At 54.9% G+C, this 14,469-nt stretch overlaps 1 protein-coding gene across 11 annotated transcripts in view; it reads right to left on the bottom strand.

Moving 5' to 3' along the window:
- The window catches only part of CD177 (CD177 molecule), a 35,066-nt gene continuing 20,597 nt past the window's right edge, over nt 1–14,469 (bottom strand). For 6 of the 11 annotated variants that reach the window (XM_042968638.1, XM_042968636.1, XM_042968633.1 and 3 more), the window contains 10 exons: nt 11,393–11,547; nt 6,609–6,800; nt 5,836–5,976; nt 5,056–5,241; nt 4,008–4,127; nt 3,694–3,810; nt 1,847–1,984; nt 993–1,178; nt 725–859; nt 1–471 (listed from right to left, as the gene is read on the bottom strand). In XM_042968638.1, coding sequence (XP_042824572.1) covers nt 251–471; nt 725–859; nt 993–1,178; nt 1,847–1,984; nt 3,694–3,810; nt 4,008–4,127; nt 5,056–5,241; nt 5,836–5,976; nt 6,609–6,645 — 1,281 coding nt within the window. In that variant the 5' untranslated portion in view covers nt 6,646–6,800; nt 11,393–11,547 and the 3' untranslated portion in view covers nt 1–250. Of the gene's footprint in view, nt 472–724; nt 860–992; nt 1,179–1,846; nt 1,985–3,693; nt 3,811–4,007; nt 4,128–5,048; nt 5,242–5,835; nt 5,977–6,050; nt 6,283–6,608; nt 6,801–10,160; nt 10,457–11,392; nt 11,580–14,469 lie in introns of those variants that run through there. The other 5 variants (XM_042968632.1, XM_042968639.1, XM_042968640.1 and 2 more) reach the window with 5 other exon arrangements.

Here is a 14,469-nt window from a genome sequence, read left to right as displayed (position 1 = left end):
TTCAGGGAAAGGACGACGCCTTTATTATCGGACACAAGTGGCCACTCCTTGACTCTCCCAGAGGGCAAGTTCAGCCGCTCCCAGCAGCGTGTTGTTATCAGGTCACGGAGGTCTGTGGGGATGTCGAGGGATGATCATTCATGGAGAGGACAAGGAAATCATTCAACGCCCAAGGCTGTTTGGTTATGAGGTCAGAGGGAAAGTTGGCTCGGGGAATCAGCAAGGAGCTGAGAATCATCGGGAAATGGGCTCAGCAGAGAGGCATCCCACACCAGAGGGCTAGGGACAAGCCAAGTCCCACCACCCAAGCCAGTAGGCGGGTGGGGACAGCTCCATCTTGGAGAAAGGGCTCGAGCGGTTCCTCCGAATTCTCAGCCACGGAGAAGATCCCAATTTTCTGTGTATGGTTCAACAAGGAGCTGGAAGCTTCGGTCACGCAGCCCTGAATATGTATTTTAGAGATGATCCCACCTAGAGAGTGAAGATTCAGTCAGAGAGGTTTCAAAGGACCATACCCTTAAATTCCTGAGACCCACGGAATCCCAGCCCCCTCAGATCAGGAGGCCGGGCTTAGTCCCCTCCTCCCTCAGAGCTAGAAATCTGAGTTCCCAGGCCCCTGTACCCTCAGACCCATGAGTCAGGGCCTCAAGCACCCTCCCACCTCAGAACCACGGAATCCAGGCCCTCAACCCTGCAGGCTTGGGACCTGGCCATCAGGACTCACCTCCATAGAGCCTAATGTAACCGCTGTAACAGTGAGTCGTGCCGTTAGGGCATGTAACGTTTTCCGGGTTTTCTGGGCACGGGGCAGAGCCCCGCACACAGATGGGACACTGCAAGTCTCCCGGGGTGGGGGCAGCTGAAAAGTAGAGAGAAGGTTGGGGCGCACGGCTCTGCTCCTAGCTGTAGCCACCCTCCTCGATCCCCAGAGTCTCTGTGCCTCCCCATCTCTCAGTGTCCCCAGTCCCACCCGGCCCCCTGGGATTCCATACCTGGACGAGGGAGAGAGTTCAGTAGGACGCTGGTACTCCTGGCCCTGTTGCACCTGTTGGAGGAGCAGAAATGGGCATAGGAGGCGACCAGCACTCCGGGGGGCCCCGAGTGTATGGAGACAGTCGGGGCATCCTGCGTCCTGCCCTTGGTGCAGCCTTTGCTTCCCACTATGACTGAGCTCTGTCCTGAGGGGTGAGAGAGAGCAGAAGCTGGGCTGGGGGGAGTCGGGCTCTGATGAGCCAGGGGCTCCCTGACGCCCGGCAGGCGGGTGGAGGGGTAATGCCAGTGCCTGATTACAGGGCACACGGAGGGTAGGGTGAAGGCTGGGGCCAGAGTCAGCTCTGTGGCGTTTTCGTTCTTCCTCGAATGTCACTCGCTCGGTACGGCCTCCCAAGAGCACCTGTTTTCCAACGGCAGCCTTCACCTCGCTCTCCCTGCCTCCTTTCCCGGCCGGGTTGCTCTTGTCTTCACTCCCATCCCTTACTCTGCTGCGTTTGTATTTCTCGCTGCCTCCCCACTGGCATGTAACGCTGGAGGAAGGAGGATACGAAGGATCCACGGTGCCACCAACAGTGCCTGGCACGCGGCAGGCGCTCGACAGATCTCGAGTGAGACCGGCGAGGTCACTCTGTGCCCGCTCCGTCCTCCGTCTCCCTCACGTGGCCTCTCGCGAGGTAGCAAGGGCGGTACTATCGCTGTTGTCACTTTGCCCCGCTCCCAGAAGGGGGAACCCAGGCACAGAAAGAGGAAGGCAGGCCTGAGCGTGAGGGGAACCAGGCAGGAAGCTGGGGGACCTGACCCAGGGCGGGGAGACTCGGGAGCCCAGACTCGCCCTCTGCCGCAGCCCACGCACCTGCGTCTACCAGCAGAAGAGTCTCCTCACACACCTCCCCAGGGTCACAAATCTTGTGAGCTGTGGTCCACCTGATGGGCATCCGAGACAGGTTTCGACCAGTGTGTAACTCGCTCCCCCATTCACAGGTCAGAAAAGCTGCAGCGAAGAAGTTGGCAGGGTCCGTGTAAGCCAGGGAATCAGCCACACCTTCCCTCCGGGTCCCATGCGTCCCCGAGGATTTCTCCAGCTGACCCGGCCACAGAGTCCTGCCACCTTAGATTTAGGAGGGACCTTGGAAGTCGGAGTCCCATCCACATCCTTCGCCCTGTTTTTGCCCGAACGTCTGCAGGAGCCTTTCTCCACGATCCTTGAGGAAGGCTATTGGGCGTGACGGGGACAACGACTCCACTTCCTGTGTGGCACTCAGGGCTCTCACCTGGATGAGGAGGGGAGCCTGCCCCCATAGATTTCTTTCAACTGAGAAACCCTGTGTTCCGGAGCTAAATACTCAAAATGCCTAGGGCGTACGGAGCCTTTACTCTGCGTCTGAGCCACCCCCCCCCCCCGCCCCCCTGCGGCCACCGGGATTACCTCAGTTCCTCACAGCCACCTCCGGCCACCATCATCGCCCCATCGTCCAGGTGGGAAAGATGGCGCCTGGGTGGCTCAGTCGGTTAACTGTCTGTCTCTCGGGTTTGGCTCCGGGCGCGATCTCACGGTTTGTGGGATCGAGCCCCGTGTCGGACATCACCGAACCCGCTTGAGATTCCCTCTCTCCTCTTTCTCTGCCCTCCCCAGCTCCCTCTCAAAAATACACAAATAATCATTAAAAAAAAAAAAAAAAAAAAAGATGGGAAACAGAGGCAGAGGACTCGTTAAGTAGCTTGCCCCATGTCCCACCACAGGTCACTGGCAGAGCTGAGCTGGGAACTCAGGTGTTCTGGCTCCTCAGGCGGGGGCGGTGGGGGGTGACGGCCATCCTCGGCTACCTCGGCCCCTGCGCCCTCAGGAGTCCCTTTGAAAACCATGAGCCTAGACCTTCTCTTTGGCCCTCATGTGGCCAGGAGGGATGTGTCCCTTGAAACACCTGGGCTGGCGAGGCAGCATCCACACATGTGACCTTCGCCACAAGCCCACGAGGGAGGCCTGCTCATCTTCCCACCACGCAGACGACCAAATCACCCTCTGCTGCCTGCCCCGAGCCCGGACCCACTTCTCTGGGCCCCGTCCTCCCCATCTTGGCCAAAGGCAGCTGCTCCGGTAAAACATTGCCATCATCCTCGACAACTGCCTTCCTCTTGGGTTGCACCCATCAGGAAATCCTGTGGCTCAAGCTGCAAACCTACCTCCAGAACCTGACGGCTTCTCACCATCTCCACTGCTTCCGCCAGGCCCGGGACCACACGTCCTCACCTGCTCCCCCACCCTGATTTCCGGCCCACGCCCCCAGCAGCACCCCTCGTAAGGGCAAAGCCGATTCAAGCTCCTCTGCTCAGAAGGCTCCATCCCAAAGGTCCCCATCCCTCTCTGAATAAAACTGTAACTCCAAAGACCCACACAATCTGGCCTTAATAAACATTTAGAGGGGGCGCCTGCGTGGCTCAGTCGGTTCAGCATCCGACTTCGGCTCAGGTTGTGATCTCGCGGTTCGTGGGTTCGAGCCCCGCGTCGGGCTCTGTGTCAACGGCTCGGAGCCTGGAGCCTGCTTCGGATTCTGTGTCTCCCTCTCTCTCTGCCCCTCCCCTGCTGTGCTCTGTCTCTCTGTCTGTCTGTCTCTCTCCCTCTCAAAACAAAACCAAAAACCAAACATTTAGGTTACCAGCGGGTCCTCGCGCCCAAGGCTGCGCTTCTCTCGTGACACTCACCGTTAGGGCTGCAGTCCTCACTCACAACGATGGACCCGATTTCCCGAGTCCCATTAAGCACGTTGCAGCCTTCTTGGGACATGCATCCTTGGACTCTCAGAACGGTGAAGACACCCCCTGTGGACAGGGGCGGGGAGGGGGTGAGGGAGGCTTTGCCCTTGGGGGAGGGGGGGTGGCGCGGCTCCCGGAGGCCAGACCCACCCTTCTCAGGTCTCGGCTTCCCCTGGCACCCACCAGAGAACCAGATCTCGGTCTTCAGACCCTTCCCCCACCACCGGTTTTGCGCCCCACGGGGACCTCCTGTCCTGGCTCACCTCCCCTGAGCTGGATTGAGCCACGGTAGCAGTGCGTGCTCCCGGCCGGGCAGGTCATCTTTGTCACAGACTCGCAGTCCTGTTTAGACAAGCAGACTGGACACCGCAGGGAGCCCGGGCCTGGGGAGGGGACGGAGGGCTCTGGATTTGGATGGGGACCTACGACTCTCCACCCTGGCTTTGCTGGTCCCAAGGAGCGACCTCCCCAGTCTCCCACCGGTGTGCCCTCCCAGGCTCCTCTCTGCAGACACGCCGGGGAATCAGGGGCGGGTGGTAAGGGAAAGAGCAAGGAAGGAAAGGAAGGAACCAGAGGACCGTGGAGGGGCGCCTGGGCCCGAGTACAGGAGGGGGTGCGGTGGGGGAGGGGTGCCCTGGGAGGAACCCAAGTGGTTCACCCCCCGGGGTCCACGAAACAGTGCGAGAACACCAGACACCTACGCTCACAAATGATTCCAGAGGGTAGAGAAACACAAAACGTGGCCCCAGACCTGACTGGTGACACAGGGCAGGCAGGGATAGGAATATAGTCAATGGCGCTGTGATAGCGATGTATGGTGACAGGTGGGAGCTACGTTTGCGGTGGGCACAGCGTAAGGCCCAGAGTTGTCCAATCCCTGTGCTGTACGGCCGAAACTAACGTCATGCTGTGTGTCAGCTCGACTTAAAAAAAAAAAAAAATGTCACGGGCCAATTTCACTTTGGAAGAGGGAATGCCAAAAGCCTAAATAAAACGTGAGTGGGCCAAATTCTGAAGAGAAAAAGAAACAAGGAGGAGAAAGGAGCAGGCGCCAGGTGAAGGCCATGCTAGGTGCTCGAACACCAGGAAATGAGTGCGGTTTGCTGCTCCAGGAGGACAGGAGAAGGGGTGCTGAGGGAGGGAGCCGCAGGGGGAGTGGACAGGGAGGAGGGAGGGAAGAGGGAGCTAAACGGAGGGTCCCTCTGTGCTCACGTCTGCCCCTCAGCCCTGCTGCTCCCGGCTCCCAGTGCTCCTGACAGCCCCTCTCGCCCCCTGTGCCCTCCGGGTCCCGCCTCCCCACGCACCCCGCACCTGCGGTGGAGGGCAGGGCCCAGAGTGGGAGGGTGGTGGACAGGCTGTTGCAGTTGTCTTCCTGGCGGCACACGTGGGTGTAGGAGAGGACGGAGAGGCCAGGGCCTGCCCTGTGCTCCGTGATGCGGGCATCCTGATTCCCCACCGGGGTGCAGCCCTTGGTGAGTACTATGTTCACTTGAAGTCCTGCACCGAGAGAGAGAGGCAGGCCCTGGACCCCTGGGTCTGAGGGAGGAGGGCCCGGGGGCCCTGGACCCCTGGGTCCGAGGGAGGAGGGGCTGGAAACCTGGACCCCTGGGTCTGAGGGAGGAGGGGCTGGGAGCCCTGGACCCAGGAGGGAGGAGGGGCTGGAAACCTGGACCCCTGGGTCTGAGGGAGGAGGGGCTGGGAGCCCTGGACCCAGGAGGGAGGAGGGGCTGGGGGTCTGAATCCTGGGTCTGAGGGAAGAGGGACTAGAAAGTTGGATCCCTGGGTCTGAGGCAGGAGGGGGCTGGGGGCCAGAACTCCTCAGTCTGAGGGGGGAGGGGCTGGAAACCTGGACCCCTGGGTCTGAGAGAGGAGGAGGGGCTGGGGCCCTGGATCCTGGGTCCTAGAGGGAGGGTCTGATGGTAGTCTGGGGTGAGAGGCTGGAGAGGCGACTGGGCGCCCCAGGGGCTGTTCCTGCCAAGGAGGGGACGGCTGCTTGGCTGAGTCCCTATACAACACAGGACTGGGAAGGGAGGGATGTCTCTCCCAGGGAAGGGTGAGAGTCACCCTTGAGGCCCACGGGGCTCTTCTCACCGTTGTCAATGAGGATCAGCGTGTCTTGGCAGCCCCAGCCGTTGGCACATACCTCGTGGTCCGCCTTCCACCGAAGGGGCATTTCCGATACATTAATCAGAAACTCACGTGTCGCCCTCTGACAGGTCAGGGCCTGCGCTCCTGAGACGGGGAGAGAAATCCATCTGAGCCCATCCTCCGGGAAAACGCCCTCCCAGGTCGGGGTCCTCACTCACGGGGCAACACGAGGGTGGCGCCCAGGAGAGCCAGCTGCAGCGCAGGGCTCATGGTCAGGGCAGCTGGGACTCTGGCTCCTTCACCTTCTTCTGGGGGCCCAGACCTTTTATATCTCTTCACACCCCAGGCAGCCAGGAAAGGGCGGGAGGCAGGGCCTTGAGAGAGGAGGTCTGGGCCCACCCTCTGAATCTCACTGGATAAGAAATCCGGATCCTCCCTCCTTCCCCGGACCCAGGGGTCCAGGCTCCCTGACCCCGCCCCCCCACCCCCACCCCCACCCCCACCCCCACCCCAGCAATCAGAAACATCCGGGCCCCCAGGCCCCACTGGTCCAGCCACTCCGCCCCCTTTCCTCCGGAGCCCAGCTATAAGGCTGCCCTCCCCCACCCTGTCTCAGGGTAGTTTGGGAAGGCGGTTTCCTCACTGCAACCTGGCCCCACGTGGGGAAATAGCCCAACAGCCCATGAGGACATTGTTGGGTGCGTACTGGCTACTCTCTACTTTAACCTCTGCCCAATGCGGATTCTGGCTTCTCACTTCTTTCTTCCATTGTTTACCTTTATGTTCCCTTCTCCATGATTTTCCCTCATGCATTTCTCTTCCGCTGTTCTCCCCACTCGTAGCAATCCAGGCCCGCGTCTCCACCTCCCGGCCACCCACCCACTGGGGAGCTGAAGTATGGCGAGTGGAGGGGTTGTAGTGGAAAGTAAATCTCTGTCCATGACAGGATATTCCTTGACAACACGTTTCTTTGCCAGAGAGAGATGGGAAGGGGGATGTGCTAGAAAAGCAGCTATTCAGAAAAACAGCCTCAACGCTGTGCCTTGTAATGTCGATCTATTTCTTTTTTTTTATTTAGCTTTTTTTTTTTTTTTTAATTTTACAGATAGAGTATGAGCAAGGGAGAGGGGCAGAGGGAGAGAGAGACAGAATCTCAAGCAAGCTCCACGGGGAGCCCAATGCGAGGCTCAATCGCATAACCCTGGGATCATGACCAGAGCCGAAATCAAGAGTCCCATGCTCAACCAACTGCGCCACCCAGGCGTCCCAACGTGGGCCTATTTCTGTGGTATAAATAGTTCTGCCATGTCTGATTTCAAGCTACCAGTCATTTAACACATAGCTGGAAACATTCTGAAATATTTAACAATCGGCTTTTGCAAGCCTGTACAAACCAGCTCTAGCACACTGGGTAGGAGGGGGCTGGGGAGGAATAAGGGCTATCTGCCCCTGTGTGTATGAGGAAGAGGAAAGTGGGAGGAGCCGTAGCAGAGGAGAAAGAGACTAACGTGTAACTTACAACTCTATGTTTATTTTTGACATCTTTATACATTCTATTTCACATTTAAACTTTGCCACACAGGCAGAGTCACATTTCCCCATCTCTCAGTGCATCGACACTACCAATGGGGCATACAATGAGTGTTCAATAAATACTGATTGGATAAACGAATGAATGAATGAATGCGCGGTGAAAGATGGCGAGAGAGCCATCACTACGTCTGTACGGGTTGTGGGGCCGTAGAAACACCACCCCCTCCCCAATGAGTCACATTGTTGCTGTGGGAATAATGGCGCCCTCTGGAGATGCGCATGGCCTGAAGCAGTGTTTCTGAGTGAGCAGGGGAGGGGCAGAGAGGGAGGACAGAGGACCCAAAGCAGGCTCCCCACGGAGAGCGGAAGCTCGACGCGGGGCTCGAACTCACAAACTGTGAGATCATGACCTGATCTGAAGTTGGGCCCTTAACCACCTGAGCCACCCAGGCACCCGCCTGAAGCAGTGTTTCTGGAGGAAGAGAAGGAAGGGTGGGCAAAGAGGCACATAGGGTCATAGGTAGTCAATTCGATGTCTTGCTTTTAGTCAACATATATTTATTAAAGCTGGACTCTGTGCAAGGCACCATCCCAGTTGTTGGGGATTCAGGAAGACCAACAAGAATGAGGCCCAGCTTCTGCTCAGCTCACGCCTGATCGAGAGAGATAGACATGGAGCAAACACATGAGCATACACACACACACAAATGGTGCTGGGTGCTGGGCAGGGTGAAGACCAAGTGATGTGAAAGTTAAGTGACTGAACTGGGATCAGGGAAGGTCTCCAGGAGGAGATGGCCTGTGAGCTGAGAGCAGGATGAAAAGAAAGAGCTTACCATGGAAGACATGCACCAAATGCATTCCAGGCAGAGGCAAGAGCAGGTGCAAAGGCCCTGGGGTGGGCCCATGCTTGGTTTATGGAGAGGATTAGAAAGAAAGCAGGCGGCTAGGCTGGAGCAAGGAGGAGGTAGTGGGTGTTGAGAGTGGCAGGTTGGCAGGGGCCTGGCAAGGCAGGACCGAGTCAGGATATTAAGGCAACCTTCCTGGGAGTCCTGTGTATTTCAAGTAGCAAATGCAAGGCTGGGCGTGGAGCTATTTAGCAAAAAGGCTTACAGTTTCGGGTGTGTGAAACTCTGTTTGCTACCAGGCCGGATCTTGTCGTTCCCTGATTGTGTAGCCTTGGGTCATTCCCTTCCCCCCCTCCCAATTGCTTCACCCTCTTCCGTACAGAAAGGGTGATGATTATCCTCAGCTCATGGGTTGTTCATAGACCTGGGACTTCACAAATGAGGGGGGAGGCCGGATCCATTTGAGAAGGACCCTGCAATGCCACCACGGGTGTAGACAGTGACTGATCCCCTGTACCAGAAAGACTGGAGGCTATTTATCTGGGGCAGCTGGGCACCGGTCAAAGGCAAATAAATGCTCAGACCTTGCAGGGATTATTTGGATGATGGCTCTGGGTGGACATTAATCCCCGCCATGAAGGAGGTCGGCTCTCCTGCTCTGTCCTATAATATGGTTCAGAGGGACCCTGATCATCTGATTTTCTACAGAACATCACACTCACCCACTGCATTAATGGATTTGTGTTATTGACTCGGACACAGTGAACAAGAGGTAGCAAACACCCTTGATGATTCAGTAAATGAGACATGTGTGTGCCAGAGGGTGAGAGATCAACGGGGCCACATCCAGCAACCCCATCATATTGGTGTAAACCCTGGGGCCCCATAGGTCTAGGGCATGTCCCCAAACAGCAGCCCCCCCCGTATCCGCGGAGGATACATTCCAAAGCCCCCAGTGGATGCCTGAATGCACAGTAGTTCCAAGCTCTCTGTATACTGTTCCTTTTCTACCCATACATACCTATGCTAAAGTTTCATTTTTTTAAGTTTATTTATTTTGAGGGGTGGGGGAGGGGCAGGGAGGGAGAGAATCCCAAGCAGGCTCTGTGCTGCTAACCCGGAGCCCAACACGAGGCTCGAACCCACGAACCGTGAGATCACAACCTGAGCCGAAATCAAGATTCAGACGCCTGACCGATGGAGCCACCCAGGCACCCCCCACGCTAAAGTTTAACTTATAAACTAGGTGCAATACGAGATTAACAACAATGACTAATGTTTACATAGGACAATCATAACAATATACTGTAAGAGAAGTTATGTGAATGTGCCTCTCAAAATATCTTACTGTACTGGGCTCACCCTTCTCTGTGTGATGATGTGAGATGATAACATGCCCCCGTGATGAGTCAGGGGAATGACCAGGGGGCTGAGACAGGGTGTTAAGCGAGGACCCGACCTTCTGACACTTTTGAGGGAACCCACAAGACCGCCAGTTTTGAGTAGATCCTAGAGTAGGAAGGGTCTGGAACGAAAGTCATATGACCCAACAGACCCAACGGCTTTGAAAAGTTTCTGTGACAGAAAGAGCTAAGAGGATAAGTGAGAAAGTCGGGGTTTGGGAGCAAAGGGTATGTATGTCTCCTTTTGCAAGTAACTATCCTCCGGTTAGAAAGCAGCTCCTGGCTTATTACTGCGTCCCAGGGGAGTCTGGCTACTGGCCTGTGGGACACCAAGGGCGTTGTGACCTGCACTGCACATCACCTGCCGGGTGGTGTCTGAGCTACCAAACCGTGACCCCGGCCAGGCACGGGGGGCAGCCACCACCCAGGGAAAAGGTGCGTATGGGATCAGGCTCTCACGGGGTGGGGGGCACAGGTGAACGCCTCGGCAGGTGGCTCAGGTGCCCACGGTACCCGCTTCTGCCGCCCGTCCCTCCACACGCACCTGCGGGTTCGCGAGGCTACTCTGTGATCTGTTTACAGAGAAGGGGTAAAACAGCCCGGGTTTAAGGACAGGTCTGTACGGTGGGCCGGGGCCAGGCAGTGGGTAGCTGCTGGGTTAGCACGACACTCGGGTGGCCCTGGAAGACGTAGGGAAATCCTGCAGGTGGTGAAACGTAGTATTCACCGAGGGCTGCGCCGTGGCAGTGGGCCAGGAGGCCCACGTCCCGGAGCCCAGGGCAGCCCCCGGCCTCTGCGTCCATGTGTCCTGACAACTACTACAAGAAGCTGCCCACACCCTCCAGCTCTGAACCCCCCTACACACACACACACACACACACACACACACACACACACACACACACACACAGGTGCCCAGAGAGTTCAGCCAACATTCCTCTCTGTGGATGGGAAGTGAGTTCATGCAGGATTCCAAGGTCTCCCTGAAGACCCCAGAGGACTCAGACCTCGTCCTTGCCCCAAAGGGGCTTCCAGGAGGAGGGGAGACATCAGAGATACAGGTGGTCATAAGGCTGTGGCAAGGTGCCTCGTTAGCGCAGTAGACAGCGCATCAGTCTCATAAGGCTGTGGCGAAGGGAGTCTGGGAGAGCTCAGGGGAGGAAGCTACTGATGTCCCGGGTAGGGGGGAGCATTAAGGAGGGCTTCACAGAGGAGGTGCCCCGTGAGCTGTGTCTTACAGATAAGCTGCAGTTTATTGGCAGAAGAAAGGATGGTAACAGGCAGAGGAAACAGCACGTGAAAGACCTGGAGGAAAGAGCAAGGCTGCTGTTTTCACGAAGAGTCTGCCTGAGGGGCGCCTGGGGGGGCACAGTCGGTGAAGCATCTGACTCTTGATCTCGGCTCAGGTCGTGATCTCACAGTTTGTGAGTTTGAGCCCCGCATCCGGCTCTGCGCTGATGGCACAAAGCCTGCTTGGGGTTCTGTCTCTCCTTCTCTCTGCCCCTGCCCCCCTTGTGTGCTCGCTCTCTCTTTTTCTCAAAATAAATAAACTTTAAAAAAAAAAAAAAGGGTCTGCCTGAGAAGGGATCATCGAGAGGATGGGGTGCAGCTGGAACTGGGGGTGATTACGAGTTTTCCAGGCAGACACGGTGGGTGTGGGCAACAAAGGGAGAGCCATTCTAAGCAGAAGGAACAGCAGTGCAGGGTCAAGGAGGCAGGGAAAGGCTAGCGGCTGGGGGGGGGGGGGGGGGGGCGGGGCCGGGGCTGGTCAAGTACCTGCAAAGCCAGACCGAGGGGTCGGCCTGTCTCCGGAGGGCAGGGGGCCATGGAGAGTTGCCGAGCAGGAAGGGACACTCCGCCAAGGAAGCTTTCTGACCGCCCATCGCTTTTCCAGTTGGACATTCTCATCTTCCGGTTGCTCCGTGTTTGCTCTGTGAGGTCATACGAAGGAACCGGCTGACACCTGCACCAATACATTCACCACCGTTGCCGCAGGAACGGTGCCACAGCCACCGCACCCCCCAATACTGCACTTTCTGCTTCTGTCACTGCCACCACCAAGTGATCATTTGAGCAACTGTGAAATGATCATAGGACTGGCGTTACCTGTGCTCCATCGGACCCCCGGTCGAGCTCTGCCTGTGCTTCTTCCGTGTGGTAGAATCCCCCGCCCCGAATGCGGATTTGTTTCCTGATCCTACTGATTGTTGAATCGGTCACGGTCCCAGAAGGAAATGAACGGTACAACCCCAACTTGGGTGATTTGAGCAGAATTTATTAAAGAGACTGCTGCTTACAATGGTAAGGCTGGATCCAGGGAAACACAAAGGATGGGCAAGAGTTGGGAGCAAGCCTGTATTTTAAATATGTTGTCTGCTGTGACAATATGTAACAAAGAGTCAGGACCACTGAGAACGTAGGTCAGGTTGCGCACTGCACAAATGCTCTCCATCTAGGGGACGCGATGCACGTCATAGATATATAACCTGTATGAAAAGGCTCAATACTGAAACGGGGCGAAAGCTCCCTTCTACATAAATCTGCCTCTGAACATAAGGCCAAGCACCCTCATGGCGTGCTGGTAAATGTTTAACTGCTTCCCTGAGGGGAGAAATAAAAGCTCTGACTTGTAGTGTTTGCCTATTCCCATGGTGTAAATATTCCCACCATGACTGATTTCAAGTTACCACGATGTCACAGAACAGGGAGTTGGGAAGAAATGCCCTGTGGCAACCATCATATAATATTTCTACTTACAGATATAATAGATTTATAAAAATAACCTCAAGAACATAGGTAATAGGGGCGCCTGGATGGATCAGTCAGGATCTCACAGTTTCGTTCGTGAGATCGAGCCCCACATCAGGCTTTGTGCTGTCAGGGACCCTGGGCTCATGACCTGAGCCGAAACCAAGAGTCAGACGCTCAACCAACTAAGCCACCCAGGTGCCCCTAACTATGTAAGAGTTTTAATTGAAGAGGTGAGTGTGTTTTCTGTAGCTATCTCCTGACACAGAGAGCTGGCATTTTATAGAATTCTCTTCGGCTCCTTGAGTTCCAGAGAGTTCCGGAGATTTGCGAACACTTCACTCAAAGAACCTAAGGTCTGAATTACCTGAGGCCAAAGGGGAATGAATTCATTGACGCCCCTTTGCCCTCTTTACTATTAAGAATTTCCACGGAGTTTTTGATGGTTTTAAAAACGGAACCTCAGGAAAGATCGACTGTTACTTTATTGACATCAGTGAATAAAGTTTTAAACCCACACTAACTCTGAATGCCTCCTTTTGTGTTACTTGATATAGAAGTGGGTCGGGGCTATCTTTACATGCCAAAAATGAATTTAAAAAGCCACAAATAAAAATGCCATGCTACCTGACTGGGGTTAAGCAAGCGGATACATACAAGCAATTTACTTTAGAATGGGGGAGCGGGGGAAGCCCCTTATCTAAGTTTGTGAATTCTGGTACAAACCTAAAAAACCTTCCAGGGGGCTATATGCAGAACAATATCCAAAGCTCACACAGAAAGGAAAACATTCAAATTCCAATAAACCAGAGCATACAGACCTCAATGAACATATAGGACATTCAGTAGAGACCCCAGAAAAGTTATACCTTAGGAGTAGGGCTAAACTAGTCTATATCCATGCTAAAAAAATTTAAATATTCTACACTATTCTGTATTACATATTCTTAAATCTTTCCAGATAGTAGCAATGAACAACTGGAAAGTGAAATATGTTATTTTTTAAATACCACTTGCAGGGGTGTGGCTGGCTGGCTTGGTTGGTGGAGCATGCTACTCTTGACCTTGGGGTTGGGAGTTCAAGCCCCACGATGGATGTAGAGACTACTTAAAAATAAAATCTTAAAATAAAATAAAATACCATGGGGCGCCTGGGTGGCTCAGTCGGTTAAGCGTCCGACTTCAGCTCAGGTCACGATCTCATGATCTGGGAGTTCGAGCCCCACATCGGGCTCTGGGCTGATGGCTCAGAGCCTGGAGCCTGCTTCCGATTCTGTGTCTCCCTCTCTCTCTGCCCCTCCCCTGTTCATGCTCTGTCTCTCTCTGTCTCAAAAATAAATAAACGTTACAAAAAAAAATTTTTTTTAATAAAATAAAATAAAATAAAATAAAATAAAATAAAATAAAATAAAATACCATTTGCAGGGTGCCCAGGTGGCTTAGGCGGTTAAGTGTCTGACTCTTGATATCGGCTCAGGTCATGTTCTCATGGTTGTGGGATTGAGCCCCACATCAGGCTCCGGGCTGAGTATGGAGCCTGCTTGGGATTCTCCCTCTCTCCCTCTCTCTCTGCCCCTTCAGAGAGGAAGCATATGCAAAGGGCCTGAGATGGATATGTGCCTGCCATGAATCCAAGGAACAGCCCAAAGACCAGTGTGGGTGGAGCAGAATGAGGAAAAGCAGGGCAGAACATGCAGATGAGGAGGTAGGGGAGGCCAGATGCGGAGAACCTTCAAGGCCATTTCAAGTATTTAGAATCTTTCCCTCCCTCCCTTCCTTCCCTCCCTTCTCCTTCCTTCTTTCCTCCCTCCCTCCCTCCCTCCCTCCCTCCCTCCCTCCCTCCCTCCCTTCCTTCCTTCCTTCCCTTTCTGTAAAATGGGAAAATCCATTGGAAGGCTTTAAACAGAGAAGTGACACAATCTGGCTTATATTTAAACAGATCATTCTGATACCAGGTAGGGAATAGATCACCGTGGGGCAGGGGGAGGGCCTGTTGCAATACTCCAGGTGAACAATAGTGGTGCTATATGTGTTCTTAAAAAGAGGTCCAAGTTCCCTTTTATTTTATTTTTTTAATATTTTTTAAAATTTTGGGGCGCCTGGGT

Source organism: Panthera tigris, chromosome E2, assembly GCF_018350195.1.
Source record: "Panthera tigris isolate Pti1 chromosome E2, P.tigris_Pti1_mat1.1, whole genome shotgun sequence".
Lineage (NCBI taxonomy): Eukaryota > Metazoa > Chordata > Mammalia > Carnivora > Felidae > Panthera > Panthera tigris.
This window is presented reverse-complemented; position numbering and strand designations above follow the sequence as displayed.